The sequence below is a fragment of the Diuraphis noxia genome, unplaced genomic scaffold (genome assembly GCF_037042655.1).
Source record: "Diuraphis noxia isolate RWA-SAM2 unplaced genomic scaffold, SU_Dnox_SAM2 contig0003, whole genome shotgun sequence".
NCBI lineage: Eukaryota > Metazoa > Arthropoda > Insecta > Hemiptera > Aphididae > Diuraphis > Diuraphis noxia.
In genome coordinates this window covers 46,387,646-46,403,698 of record NW_028301713.1, presented here as the reverse complement: position 1 = coordinate 46,403,698, position 16,053 = coordinate 46,387,646, and the positions used below count along the sequence as shown (strand labels likewise).

Sequence of the window (16,053 nt, the reverse complement as noted above, 5' to 3'; positions counted from 1 at the left end):
CTCTCCCATGTTGTTTTAATGTCTTAGATTATATTGCTACATTGTTAATTGGCTACACAGAGACTTTGATTATAATTAACTATTAAGTTATAGGGTATATAGGAACTTGTATTTTTTCTTAATTTGTTTGTTAATGTTATGTTATGCTAGCTATCCCGATTATTAAAATAATTTGCAAATACGAAATTTCTTTCCGCATAGTTTTTTAAGGGTATCAAATTTGGATTTGATTACATACTATGCAAAATCTAGCCTATAATTAAAATATCTGATAAATATGTTAATAAAAACTATACCATTAAAACTATGCATGAAAAAAAAATAACTATATATTATCCACCCTGGTAAAACGGATATTGAATAACTACCTATTTCCACAGTATACTATATTGACGATTTTGTCTAAGACCTTAGTGTCATTCGTAGATTATCGGCAATGATACTGATGCATCTCGGGCTAAATATTTGTTTCAAGTGCTCGAAAAAACAGATATATATATATACCATTTGAGTGACGTATTATTTTTATTTTTTAGAGAATAGTTATTGGAAATATAATTTCATTTTTGAATAAAGTATCCGTGGCTTCTACGATAAAGTGACCTGTGGATACGATACTGCTTATAATGATATATATATATATATATATATATAATGTATTCTTTATAATATGAGATGATTATTCATCACGCTGATATTGAATTCGACATCTTTTACATTTAAAAGAAACCTTTACCTTATCACTACTTATTACTATTCACTAATACATTTATGCATTTGACTTGAATATTTCACCCCTATTCCGTGTTTTCACTTTAATGTTATAAAGTATATAGTGTAATAGAAATAACTGACAGATGTAATGAACTAACTGATATTTTTTATTTAAATATTAATAATATTTTAATATGTTAGTTATTAATTATATATAATATCTAAAAAGAAAAACGTTACCTACATTGATTAGAAAAAATTTGTAACTTATAAGTACAACTTTATAAATAAAATATTTTAAAGCGGACTACTCATCCCATGAGTTGTTAATTAGGTACAGTTTAATATTCATTAATTATAGTGTACATAGTTATTTTTGAGCAGTATACATATAAATTAATGATAAATAAAATTAAAAACTAAAATAAAATAAAACATCAGCGATAACTTTTGAAAAAATCAAGAATACAGATGGTACTGGATTATTTCTAATATTAATATCGTTAGCCATATCTTCACCAATGTTTGTTTTGGAATACCATGAGTCTTAGTTACTAACATTTATCAGATAGTTCTGTTACATGCTGTATATTGAAATGAACATATTATAATAAGATTTTTCGGAAAAAAAAATTTTTTTGTTTCAAAATTTTAAATAATTTAATAAAAATAAACACTACTTATATCTTGCACATTTTTCGTATCAAATTATAGATGAGAAAAATGAAGAAGAAGCTTACAATGAACATAGAGAACTTGGTAAAAATGCACAAGAAGAACCACTTCAAGAACTTAAGAAAAAGAAACGTAAACACAGGTAGGTGTTCTTTTTTACTTTTTTACGTTTTACGTTTTTATTATTTATTATATATTCATTGACATGTTAATATTAAACAACAAGCATATCATAATTTATCACTATCTATATGCTACACAATAGTATATTTGACTTTATATTATGTATTTTAAAAAGTTTTAAATAGTATTATTAAAATTTTTGGTTTTAGAATTTCAACCGGCTGAACTGTTTTAAGCCAACATTAAATTTACTATTTTTGTTATATCCTTACCTATATGGCTATATAGATTTTATAGTTTTCTTAGTTATTCCTTAAATTTGAGCAATTAAAAACAATTAACTGATACAAATCGCTCAAAATTTAGTTAGGTAGCTGTGATTAGCTTTTTTTATTAGGTAAAGCATAATATTTTAACTAAAATATTGATAATTATTCATAACTAATGAATCATTAGGTATATTATGATGAATTAACAAGTAAAATTTATCTTCTGGAATTCAAATCTATTATTTCAAGTTCTGCCAGATTTACCTTGCTATTGACAACCCATAAATCAAAAAATCATTGAGTTTAAAACTCATAACTTGCATAATATATTTATTTTTATTATTGTATGGTATTGTCTACTTATATATATTTATATATATATTGTATCTATCAAAATTAAAATGTAATTGGTGATATTTTGTTTTATTTATATCTTTTTGAATTGTATTCACGGTATGTTTCTTTTTTTTAATGAAGACATCATCATCGTCATCATAGTCGACATAGGAATAATGAACGAGACATTTTTATACCAAAGGATGATTTACAAATCGATGAAAATTTAGATGAGTTCATTCAAGACGATTTAACAAGTAAAAACATTTTAAAATTAATTTTAAGTTTTAACTGTTTACAACATATTAAATAAAAAAAAAGAATGAATCACATACAAATGTCAATAATCAATATTTTAATTACGAATACATTATTATAATTTGTAAAAATTCACTTCTCCAAAATGTCCGGTAACCCCTCAAGAAGGTTAAATGGTATCAGGACCTGCTGGAAAAATAATCCCTTCTGATGAATGTGTTAGTGTTATGTGAATGTTTTCACAAAATATGCATAGTTCTACGTTCAGTTAATTTAAACTTTATTTTTCTCTCTATGTGATTAACTAATTAATTGAATTACGACCTTTTATCTTTTATGTATATATTTGTATCACTTATTATTTCACTAGGTGCAGATTGTAAATTTCATTTGAAAAAAAAAATATATTCTTATTTATCAGTACCTATTTCACTTAAATAATATTAATATATAAAAAGATAATAGACAATAACATATAATTATTAAAAGTTCCAATTTATTCTCTAGAATCCATAGATATTTAACATTATGTAGTAATAACAAATTATTAATTGAATATTTGACTATATAAACATGATTTTTACCTAATTATGTATTTTGCATTTATTACGAAAATTACATTATTTACCGAAATGTAATGAAGAAAAAATTTGTTTGGTTGTTGTATATTTAATACTTATGTGTAATAATAAAATAAGAAGCAATAGGTTATGACCTAAGCTCTGCAGTTATGAAAACTTTTCTGAAAATAGCTTTGAATGGTTTTTATATTATTGATATTTATTCATTTTTTATTACATGCTTATTTTTAATATTTGGTTTATTTTATTTGGCATAGTCTAAGTGTTATAAACTTATAAACTAGCATTAAATAATATTGACAATATCAGGATATTATACAAATTAGATTAGACGAAGACAAACACAAAGCAGACTCGTTCATATGGTACAGTGTTGCTTTGTAAAGAATAAACATATAATACCCATTTAATATTTTAGATATTTACACTCTTATAATAAACGTAGATATGTATGTTACATATATGCATAGTATTCGTTTTAAATATCGATAAAGTACCTTTTTAATTGATAATTAAACAACTTATTATCTTTTCGATGACACTTAATATTATATTTTCATAAACTACCGAATACTTAAAGTTAATACACGATACAGTACTTGGATGTTATTCAAAACGCCACTCCTTTTATTGTATTATTATTTGAATAAATACATTTTAAACTACATCGCTAATTATAGTTATTTCATAATTTAGTGTCAATATTTATATTAACCACAAATATTCGGTAACTTGCATTAATCTTAGATTTATTTATTGCATACACCTGAATAATATGATTGACATATTAATGACATTCATTACCTTAATCAATATGGCAGTGATTCTTTTTCGTGTAAATATAAATGTAAATGTAAAAAATATAAGTATTAATCAAAATATTAGACATTTTTTTTTTAAATATAATATAATTATTTTAATTAATATTCGTAGGTCATCGATACGACTGCAATAAAGAAAAACGGAGATTCAGCGGCAAAAATAAAAGTTCCTTTTTGGTTCCGTACGCTGGAGATATAGAGGGGAATTTAATCACAGGCTTGCCAATAAAAGTGATTAAGAAATACGTAGATCATAGTCCTCATGCGGTACGTTATTATTTTTACTACTATGATTATGATTATAATATTCATGTATAGTGCTCGTTGAGACACTTTTTATGATTAAATGTGCATTGTTTTTATTGATGCGTCGCGCTGTTCACGTGTATATTTTCTCAATGATTGACTTCTTTGTTCAGGTTTTTGTTCAACTAGACGAGTTAAAAGGTACTGGAGAAGAACGGGAATGGAAAGAAACTGCTCGGTGGATAAAGTACGAGGAAGACGTGCAAGAAGGCACGGACAGATGGGGACGTCCACACGTGGCGTCTTTGAGTTTCCATTCATTGTTGAACGTGCGGAGATCTTTGGAGTCAGGTGAGTTCTTAAATACGTTAGCAATACCCACCACCAAGAACTAGTATCACGAAATATAAATAATGACAATTTTGCTAAAGGTGTGATTTTACTGGACTTGGAAGAAAAAGATCTACCTGGTGTTGTATATCGGGTGGTTGAACAAATGGCTATCGAGGAACTTATTAACCTAGAAGACAAATCTGCGGTCATGAGATTGTTGTTGCTTAGACATAAACACGTTCAACAAGACAGCGACAAGTTTAGTAGGTTTATTAGACGAAATACATCCAGCTACACAAGTCTTACGGTAATTTTTGTTTATGAAATCATTTTATTTTAAAATGGCTTCAGAATATCGTTTATTATTTGGATTGTTTATTTATCTTCAAGGATTTTATAAATTATTAAAAAATAAATTAAAAAATAATCATTTTGATATCAAATTAAATGTTTGCTACCTATATGTTTCTGCTGAACGTATATATATATATATATATATATATATATATATATGTATAAATACAATATTTTTAAATCTTAAATCTTGAAATATCTATTATGAAAGCCACGATTATTTTTATAAGATTTAATAATAGGTATGTCTATAATTTTGTTTAAATATTGTTTTTCTGACAGCAATTTGAGGCAGAATTTCTGGCTAAGCGGTCGGCATCACTTACACACAATGTAAACTATCAGTCTCTTAGTTAAATATAAATACCTTTATTAATAATAATAACAATAATAATAATAATAATAATAATAATAATGTGCATCATTCGTTTTAAATCATTAACATCGTTTAGGAATTGTATTGTTTGTTTTATTGTAGAATAGAATATTTAGTTAAAATCTCTTGATTGACAAGTGTTCACCAGCTACAACTATATTTGAATCGCTTTTTTAAACATTTCTTTCAGATTGAGGCTATAGGCCGAATTATAACATATTCACGATATGCTTTTTTCTATTAAACTATCTAATATATGTCTAAAAATCAATATATTAGTATTTTACATAATGCGATGCTTTAATTATGTAGTTTACTCATAATTTTTTAGATTTCCAATTTTTTCAAAATAATTAATACCAAGTAGTAATTAAACTCAATAGTATATAAATTAGTTATATTCTATGCGTTCCAATTACTTTAAAGGTAATAGTAATTACCGTTTTTTATTTATAGAATCTGAATGACGATGGAAAGTCAAAAATGAAAAGTACTGTTTCGAGTCATGAAATGCATTCAAGCCCTAAATTTGGATTTAACAATAACAACAACAATCGATCTTTCCTAGACTTGGATAAAAATCATATTAATATTGATATGAAAGAAGAGACTTATACCTCATCAACCGAAGACATGGTGAAAAGAGCTCAAAAGGAAAGTATTCTTAAACGAATACCAATTGGTGCTGAAGCTACTACGGTGTTAGTTGGTTCTGTAGATTTTTTAAAAAAAAGAACTGCAGCTTTTGTACGTTTAGCTGAAGGTATTGTAATACCTTCATTGACTGAAGTTACAATACCAGTACGATTTATGTTTATACTTTTGGGTCCTCCTGATCCAAAGGATATCGATTATCATGAAGTTGGAAGATCGATGTCAACTTTAATGTCAAATTCTGTAAGTTATGTTATATGATTATAACCACTAAAAAAATGTAATTACATAGGTACCAAATAGTACACAGTATACCAGAAATTGTATTAAAACTGCTAAAATTCTATGTTTAGTGAACAAGTTAAACGATTTTCATTATTTATTTTATAATGATTATAGGAATTTCATTGCAAAGCGTACAAAGCGGCAGAACGTAAAGAACTGATAAGTTTACTGAACGAGTTTCTCGACAGCAGTATTGTATTGCCACCATGTGATTGGGAAAGAGAAGAATTACTATCTTTACGAGAACTCAAGGAAAAAAGCGAACAGATCAAGAGGCGTAAAACACGCGCAGCTTCACAAAAAGGTAGAATATTGTCGATAAACAATTTTTATCCGGTATTGCTATGGACCATCGATGATACATTTTTATTTGATAAATAAATTAAGTAATATATCATAATAACAAGTTTATGGTCTGTTTTTAGTCGCGACCTTAACTTCAATTTCAAGTGAAAAGAGCGACGATAACAAAGATGACCCTTTGAGACGGACCAAAAAACCTTGGGGAGGTTTAGTGAAGGACATTAGACGTCGATTACCGTACTACAAATCCGACTTCATTCAAGGGTTAAATTTACAGTGTATAGCATCTGCAATATTCATATACTTTGCTGCTCTGTCAGCAGCAATCACATTTGGTGGTCTTATGGGTCAGTATAATATCTCAATAATTATAGATTAACAAACTCTCATTGATTTCACTCATTAAGTGAAAAATTGCTGCCATTTTTAAACATTCCATTGTTTTCACATAATTTTTTTCAGCGGATAAAACCAAAAATTTCATCGGGATATCAGAAACTTTAGTTGCCACATCTGTTTCTGGTGTCATATTCTCCCTGTTTTCTGGACAGCCGTTATTGATAGTAGGAACTACTGGACCTTTATTGCTCTTTGACGAAGCATTATTTATTGTGAGTATGCGTTTAGTGTAGTTGGATAGTTTTTGAATCTCTTTTTTACATCTAAACACCACTCTAAAACGATCGTGCTTATTTATTATGTATTTTTCAGTTTTGTCGCAGTAACGACATTGAATTCTTACCTATGAGAGTTTACATTGGCATATGGTTGGTAATCATTGCACTAATTGTTAGTTGCGTCGAAGGCAGTGTGCTAGTAAAAGTATTCACAAGGTTTACGGAAGAAATTTTTGCGTCACTCATATCGCTAATTTACATATGGGAGAGCTTATCAAAATGCTTTAACGTAAGTATAGTAATTGTGGTTATTTCTTTAATTTTATGCTTCAACAAAATTATAGAATACATTCGTATGTAGGATATTTAAATATTAAATGTATTTGCAAAGTAAAATTATTTTATTTTTAAAGGTATTTATCAAACATCCGCTATTACCATTGAAGGAGTATTGTAAAGAAAATAATTTGTCAGGCAGTGAAAATTACATTTCTCTCTCAAACTCTACTTCCTATAATTCTACATACAAGTGAGTGCTTGATTCGTTTGTTATAATCAACTTTAAAAAAAAAAAATTTGGTTTATACAACTTTATTGTTTTCATATTAATTATTAATATTTGATAGCCATATAAAGAATAAAAAATAAGTATTTGTTTTTTCTTGTATTTTAAATTAAAATATAACATTCACTAACATGCTATAAAAAAACTGAATTTATCAATGAAAAGTAAAAACCTATTTAGTGTTTTGTTCTTTTATCATGGAATGTTTTTATTGTAGGTATTTAATATTTAACAACTTCAATATGAATATAAATATATGACAAGTTGAATTATAGTTATTTTTCGTTACAATATGTGTTAAATGAAATTTGTTTATATTTTAATTTTAAACGGATATTTATATATTTTTTGAATTCTCTAATTATGAATATTTGCAGTTTAATTATTGTACAAATTGTTAATAAAATCATTATCATGATTAAAATGGAACCTATAAAAATTTTGTTTAGCGATACAGAATTGTTTAACCCAATAGATCATCAACCTATGATCACAAAGCAGCCAAATACTGCACTACTGTGCACTATCTTAGCACTGGGAACATTTTTCGTTGCTTATTACCTTCGACATTTCAGAAATAGCAAATTTCTTGGAAGAAATGTGAGTGAATTTTCTATCATATAATAAAATATGTCTTTATTAATTTCGATAAAGTATAGTCTATAAATTGAGGAACTCTGTTCTATTTTACAATATTATGTTTCATTAATTAATTTTTACATGATATTATATGGATCATACGGATCGAATTGTTTTGTATACCTACAAGCTACAAATGCTTATGCCAGTTTGAATGGGACGCAAAACTTGACTTGTTAATTTATTAAAAAATAAATTGAATGAAACAAAATTAAGTAAAGGAGCTATGGGTTTTAGGATACGTAATATTAATGCCCTTTGTTTTCCTAACTGGGGTCGGCCTCTGGCCAATACATCATCTATAATAGGTATTGTAATAATTTCAGATTCGTAGAGCGTTGGGTGATTTTGGCGTGCCCATAGCCATTATATCGATGGTAGCCGCTGACTATTTCAATTCAACTACTTATACAGAAAAGCTCAAAGTTCCTGAAGGTTTGACGCCGTCGGATCCAACAGCACGTGGGTGGTTCATATCACCCAGCGGATTAAAAAGTCCCGTTGAACCCTGGGTGCCTTTCGTTGCAATTGTGCCGGCCATACTCGTCTATATTCTCATGTTTATGGAAACCCATATCAGCGAGTACGTACCCATAATAACTTTGATGTACTTGGAGCTAGCGCCAGTGAAACATGCTGTATATACCTTTAAAACACAACTGACCATTCTATCTGTTCACAGGCTAATTATTGCCAAAAAAGAACGCAAACTTCAGAAAGGTAGCGGGTTTCACTTGGATATCGTACTAGTAAATTGCATCAATCTGATGTGCGGCGTGATTGGTGCTCCATGGATGAGCGCCGCGACTGTCAGGTCCGTTGCTCATGTGTCATCACTAACAGTGATGAGCCGAACTCATGCTCCCGGTCAAAAGCCTCATATCATCGAAGTAAAAGGTTCGTGCAAAATAATTGTATCGCAAAAGAATGTAGTTTAAGATGTTTTGGGACTTTTCTCCGCATGTTTTTGCATTTGTACGCCAAGTAAAGTCATGTCCAAAAACACGCATGAGGTTTAGATTTAAAAAAAAACATCACACATGCTTGCTATACTGAAATATTGAATCAATACTCAATAGGTATTAAGTATGTATCAACAGTCAACACGTAATAAATCTATGTTTCAACCAATTAGTTATAATATAATTTTAATATGATGTTGGTATATCTAACTATCTAAGTAATCGGAAAAACATATTTTTGAAATATCAAGTTGGATGTGTTTTTTGTTTTAAATTTATGTAATTTATAAAATACTTAGATTAAGTATCAACCAAAACTATCGACAGTGTAAATGATATAATATCATTTATTCATTATGACTGTAAATAATAATGCAATAAAGATTAAGTATTAGTAATTCAGCGATATTATTATGTTTTATTTAATTAATTCTAATTTATTTAAATTTTTTATTGGAATTAGAGCAAAGAGTCAGCTCTCTTTTAGTGTCCGTAATGGTTGGTTGTTCAGTCGTCATGTCTCCTTTACTGCGATTGATTCCAATGGCTGTACTTTTTGGCGTATTTCTGTACATGGGAATATCGTCCATAGATGGTATACAGTTTTTCGAACGTCTCAAATTAGTTTTCATGCCTGTGAAACATCATTCAGAAGCACCGTACGTTCGCCATGTAAGTATATTAATATATGTTTATGTTTTTTTATTTTTAATCAAATTATATTTGTAATTTAATCAAACTATTAGGAAATTGTAACGATTTAAGATATATCTTAAATCGTGGTGATAGATACTATTGTTAAGAGGACGTCTCGCGTGTCTCCTTCTCAGTTAACCATAATTTACGTAAATGTTCGTAACAAGCAGTTCCGATTTTGTAATGTTGAGTGAATTGACCAATTATCAAATTTAAATGTATAAACATTAACTATGTTCTATATTTGATTATTTCTAATATATTTATTTTTAAGTGAATCTTGAAAATTTTTAAAGATTGATATTATGATACATATTCATAATTCATTACAAAGAAAAATATTGTGAAAACCAACGATAAAACAAAGATAATGCTTTTGTATTTAATTTTGATGATTGATCAATTCACTCTAAAATTTTAATTAACAACACAAAATTGAAACTGCTGGATGTTCTTTTTGGTATATATTATGCATAATTGGTATAAAGACGGAATTAATACAATATGTGTCAATAATATATAAAAAAAACCATGAACTTTAGAAAAATTGTATAAATAAATCATGCTCTACTAATGTCTTATAAGTTCTAATATATTAATATTATATATAAATTATAAAGAAAGAAACCCATAAGTGCATATATACCAGGTTCCTGGAACGTTTAAACAATATTTTTTAATACCTACTTTAATTCTTTATACTGAAAATGTTTTTATTTTAATTTAATTAATTCATTATTAATGAGTTTTCATGTTGGATTTTGTGCTTCAGGTACAGACATATAAAATGCATCTATTCACTGGAATTCAACTCGTATGTTTATGTATTTTGTGGAGCGTTAAGTCGTCATCATATTCTTTGTTTTTTCCGTTTTTCTTAATCATGATGATTCCTGTTCGATCTCAACTATGTGATAAATTATTTACTACAAAAGAATTACGAGCAGTAAGTGTCCATATATTAATTATTATATTTTACCTTGTGGATGTTTTAATACTAGATTTGTTGTTATTCAACTATAGCTGGACAGTAACGAGCCCACCAACATGGCTAATGACGAAGATGAACCCGACTTCTATGCTGAATCTCGACTACCGGGATAGTAATATTTTATTGACTGTCGTAATACACTTTTTTCTTTCTTTAATTCATGTTTTGTTTATTAAAATGTTGTGACAATTTACGTTCGACAACATACCTAATATGGTTTGGAAAAATATCGCATGTTTGACTTTATTATGCTTACAACTGAAACTTTTACATAAATCAGATAACAATTTTAAATATCCCCAATCTTTCAGAACATTTTTTTCTACTGTACATATATCATTACTTAAATATTGATTTAAATAATATGATACACAAGTATACAGTAAATAATTTTTAAAAAAGTTTGAAAAATTGTTTAAGAATAATTTTAATTCAATCGATCTTATTAGGATATGTTATATAATAATAATATGATATAGGATATATTAATATTTGTCATGGTAATAATTGTTATTTCTTATGTAAGAAATTAGGAGATTTTTTTATAAAAATAATATGTATTAACTTTACACAAAGATAACTATTACTCTAACTGGCCCACGGTAAAATATGAAAATCAATTGATAAATGCCTAAGTCTTCTCTACCTATTGCTAAAGTCTGCAATAGATTTGCTCATTTTGTTGCCAAAAGTTTGTTTCCCATACATTCCAGATAGCAATAATCTATTTAATATATTTGTGTATATCAATAACATTGTCATTCACTAAATACATGTTTTGTCACTGCTAACATTATATTTATTCATACATTTCTTTTATGTCGAATGAATAGACATGTAACATATGGATCTGAAATATTGTACAATATTACAATAATACTACTGCTGAGTCCTATTATTTTTGTAATTGTGGTGCAATATTATTAAACTTTAATTGAGTTTATGTAGTTTAAATAAAGTTTATGAGTATTGATACCTAATAGTAATAGAAAATGCACCAATCTAAATATGTTATAATCGTTGAATTATATTATTATGAATGTTATTATATTTGAATTATTATATTATGCATATTTATATGCAAATACCTAATTATGAATTAAGTTTCGAAAATTTTCAGTATTTTTATTTTCATTATATGATACTTTTAGACTAAAATAAAACGATTGCAGGTTAATGTATGTATGGTAATTATGTGATGTTTACATTTAGTTGGATTGTTAAATATTTTTTTTGATATATATTTGTTTTAAAATTATAACACGAATATGGATTAATGTAATATGTTACCTATTGACAATTAAATCATAAATACCTTATTTTTCTAGTAATTAAAGCTTGTTGAAAATCTGTGTTTAAAACCAATAGAAAGGTGTAAAATATTAAATGTAAAATGTTAAATTTATTATCTTAGAAATAATAAATGGTACCCAAATATCTATATCATTTACCATAATATATTAATATATGCCTATTTATTCTGAGCTCTAACTCTGCTGTCACTATAATAATTTGTAAAATTAGTTTTGTTTTATCTATAGCCAATATTTAATATACATATATAATATATATATATATATATATATATAATTATATTATATATTTATATAGTTAACTGATACTTTCTTTAGTATACTGTATTAATTTATAAAACCTATATTTGATATTATCTATTTTTGTAATAATTTGGCATAGGTACAGTTTGGTATCAAATAAATTATACTCACAAATACCTAATATATTATTGAAAAATACATTTTTTTTTCAAATATATACTAATTTAATTTAAAACATAAATTGTAAGTTATAGTTGAAGTTTTTGATGTATATAGATAGACCTATTCATGTGTAATGAGAACCCACTGAGTGAAACAATCTATACGATTATTAAAATAAAAATACCTAATCAAATAAAATCTACCTTATATAACCAAGTTAATAAAAAAGTACCATTAGCAATTGGTGCCTAGGAGGTATTTAATCTCTCCACAATGGTTTTTTTACTTAACTTTACCTACTATATTTCTGTGTAAACTGCTGATCTTACAGACTCCTAAAACAATTTTTCAATCATACAATTGTCAACATATCTTATCCTTATTTTTCTTTGTTCTCATATTGATATATTTTATTAATATTGTTTAATATTGTCTGATTGTGGTTATTCTAAATAGACAAAAATATATTATTTTATCAGATTTTTTCCGTGTACATTGGGAGTCTTCAGCCATACTGATTTAAATTTTGTAAAAACCTTAAGATGTGTGACATATTATTTTCTAAAACTTGATGGAGATGTTTTCCTAAATATTAATTTGATTTGCGTACAAAATCCTTTTTAGAAAATAACTGCCTAACTAGAACTGTGTAACATAATCATAATTCAGCTGTTTGAAAAACATGATATCTAAATAATAAATAAAAATATTCCTTTATACTTATTCAACTTATCCATGATATATAGGTAGGTAGTTTATAAATTTTATGAATTTTAAATTTATTTAACTATTTAATTTTTAATTTCATTGATAAATGATGGATGAGTTGGCTCGTGTCTAAAAGGACTAAAAGTATATTAAATACAGATTACCTACTTGTTAAAAATGTATTTTTATTATTTCCTTTAAATGCCATTTTGAATTATAATTATTAAATTTACTTATCAGTCACTTATAGTTTATAATTTATAAAATTTATTTTTGTGGATTTATAACATAATAACACCAAACATTGTACCCATCTACTTATCAATTATACCTATTGATGTTAATAAAAATTGTATTTTATTGAATCAAGAGTATTATTTTTAATGAAATGTAAAAAAATCTACTTACCTAATCAAAAATATTAATAATAAACTTTTGTTTATAATATTTTATGCACCTATAAATTATATTCTTATACCAGTATGACATATTTTTATTAGTAAATATATTATGTTATGTTAATTATTGAAAGCTGTTTTAACTAAAATCATATCTGAATTGAAATTTTAAAGTTTTATTATATTCTACTTGGCGGTTTAAGTAAACAAATTAGCTGTATAATAAATAAGATAACTATATAGTTGTGAAGCAGTTTTTAACATTATAAGTAGGTACCTAAAAGAATTTGAAACAGTTATAAATTAACTTCAAATATATATCCATGTAGAGAATATTGCAAAGTACCTACTATTGTGCTATATAAAAATCAAGTCATATCAGTCATATAAAATAAAGATAATTTAATACTCATGTTAAGTACCTAAGTATTTCATGGAATTTGCAATCATAAGTATGTTAGGTTCTACCTTCACTTAAACAGTTTAAACTAGCTTGAAATGCTTGAACATAATTTAATACAATATTTCTAACAAGTTATTATATAAGCAGTGGAAGATATTTTGACATTTTAAAATGTTAAAAATCTATAGGTAAGTACGATTTTTTTTATAAGCATAAAATTCAAATATTTTGACTAAATTTCAAAAATTTATAAAATGTTTAATTTTTAAAGCTAATAAATAATAATTTATAACAAAAAAAGTTATTTTTTCCTCTATAGGGAATATGAATCTAAATATATTTTTCTTAATAAATAAGAGTACCTAACAATGATGAAAACATCACAGAAAATTGGTCAGATACATGTTATCGTGTTAAAACATATTTATGAAAAAAATGAAAAATAATAGATCAACACAGTACTTTTTTTTATATACTTGAGTTTTTATTTAGACGAACAATTACCTATTAGATATTTAATCTAAGAATAATGATTGTAGTTATTTTGTTGTAATCAAAAAATATTATTTATGGATTTTGAATCTTTCAAAGTATAGGTATTACACATACACAATGATATTTTCAAATGCAATTTATTTGCAAAACATAATTTAACTTTCTGTAGTACTAGTGCCCAATAGTAAAATATTCTTCTTCTTCTTAATTAAAACGCTAAGGTTATATTGATGATTATTCAAATACTGAAATACCTTTATTAACTAAAAATATTACTTTTCCCAAGTTTTTCCATCTATATTCCTACTATCATAAAAAAATGATTTTAATAATAATAAAAATATATTAATCGTGTTTTTTCACAACTCAGACCGTAGTCGATAGGTTTATCCTATGTGTGGTAATCCCCTTTTCTGCCATTTTATGGAATAAACCCAGGTTACAACTTCGCCAAATATTTTGCTTTTAAATCCATCAATTTTTTCAATTTACATTTGAATACTCTCGCCACTAAATCATGTTTATCTCTTGCTTGCTGATGGGGTAACAAGTTTTCTGTTATTTCAGGCCATTGAGTTTACATGTAAATGCCATAAATAAGCAATGTTTTCCTTTCGTTTGCGCTATACAAAGAGCGTCTTGTGTATACTTATGCATATGTTTAGGACTGCCTATAAAACTTGCAGGTAAAATTTATTTTTGTCCTATATCCTCAGGGTTTCCATCATTTTCAAATGCGTCTTTTAGATGAATATATTGATCAACCTTGAGTTTTGATTGATTAAATCGTATAAAATGTAAACGCTCATTTTCTATTTTTGCATACATGTCAACGATGAATTGATTAAATAATTGACTATAACGAAGTAAATAATTTTCCGGGATTTTTCTTATCATTGTTCTATATGCATAAAAATCTATTGCTGATACTTTTTTATCTGTATTTAAACCAGTTGCTGGATTTATTTGTTTCAATTCAAAGTGATAACCGTCTTCACCCCGCCAAAACATCAACGGATATTGTAAAGCATCATAAGATTTATGAGTATCTTGAACTCTCATATATTCATTACTTCGTTTCTGTAATATAATATCACGTTTTTTGAATTCATTGCCATTTATAACTGCTGCTACTTCGTTTATTGTTGGTACATTGAAGCATCGTTCATGTTCTCCTCTAGGTATTTTGTCAGCTTTTAAAACTATTTTACATTCATCTGTTGGCATGTTTTCTAATGCAGATTTGAAGATTTATATCAATTCATTGTGTTCGTGTAAAAATTATTGGATTGATTCAATAATATTAGCATTGACATTTGGAATAACATCGCATCTTTGTTTTGATTGAATTTCATCGTCTCCAATGAAATATATTGGTAAATAAGATGATTTATCATCACGAGGTAGAAGCGACCATATTATATGATAAACTTGCACTTGAATTTTAAAATTTGTTTGATACCCTGGTTCTTTTTTTCTATTTGCACTAAATGAAGTCATGTTGAAACTTGCATTATATTTTCTAATATTATT

The 16,053-nt window shown here is 26.4% G+C and overlaps 2 protein-coding genes across 5 annotated transcripts in view; one reads left to right on the top strand and one right to left on the bottom strand.

The window, feature by feature from the left end:
• LOC107163312 (band 3 anion transport protein-like) overlaps nt 1-10,955 on the top strand; it is a 64,278-nt gene extending 53,323 nt beyond the window's left edge. For 3 of the 4 annotated variants that reach the window (XM_015510676.2, XM_015510675.2, XM_089221892.1), the window contains 18 exons: nt 1,429-1,531; nt 2,259-2,374; nt 3,890-4,044; nt 4,197-4,374; nt 4,455-4,663; nt 4,993-5,043; nt 5,543-5,983; nt 6,140-6,329; nt 6,451-6,675; nt 6,791-6,939; nt 7,040-7,234; nt 7,359-7,474; nt 7,960-8,110; nt 8,476-8,732; nt 8,832-9,046; nt 9,575-9,783; nt 10,580-10,753; nt 10,831-10,955. In XM_015510676.2, coding sequence (XP_015366162.2) covers nt 1,429-1,531; nt 2,259-2,374; nt 3,890-4,044; nt 4,197-4,374; nt 4,455-4,663; nt 4,993-5,043; nt 5,543-5,983; nt 6,140-6,329; nt 6,451-6,675; nt 6,791-6,939; nt 7,040-7,234; nt 7,359-7,474; nt 7,960-8,110; nt 8,476-8,732; nt 8,832-9,046; nt 9,575-9,783; nt 10,580-10,753; nt 10,831-10,911 — 3,215 coding nt within the window. In that variant the 3' untranslated portion in view covers nt 10,912-10,955. The remainder of the gene's footprint in view (nt 1-1,428; nt 1,532-2,258; nt 2,375-3,889; nt 4,045-4,196; nt 4,375-4,454; nt 4,664-4,992; nt 5,044-5,542; nt 5,984-6,139; nt 6,330-6,450; nt 6,676-6,790; nt 6,940-7,039; nt 7,235-7,358; nt 7,475-7,959; nt 8,111-8,475; nt 8,733-8,831; nt 9,047-9,574; nt 9,784-10,579; nt 10,754-10,830) is intronic. The other variant, XM_015510677.2, reaches the window with a different exon arrangement.
• Nucleotides 10,956-15,213: 4,258 nt separating this feature from the next.
• On the bottom strand, nt 15,214-15,747 carry LOC149057455 (uncharacterized). Its single transcript, XM_089223416.1, has one exon. It carries the CDS (start codon nt 15,745-15,747, stop codon nt 15,214-15,216), a length of 534 nt encoding a protein of 177 aa, XP_089079542.1.
• Nucleotides 15,748-16,053: the final 306 nt, after the last annotated feature.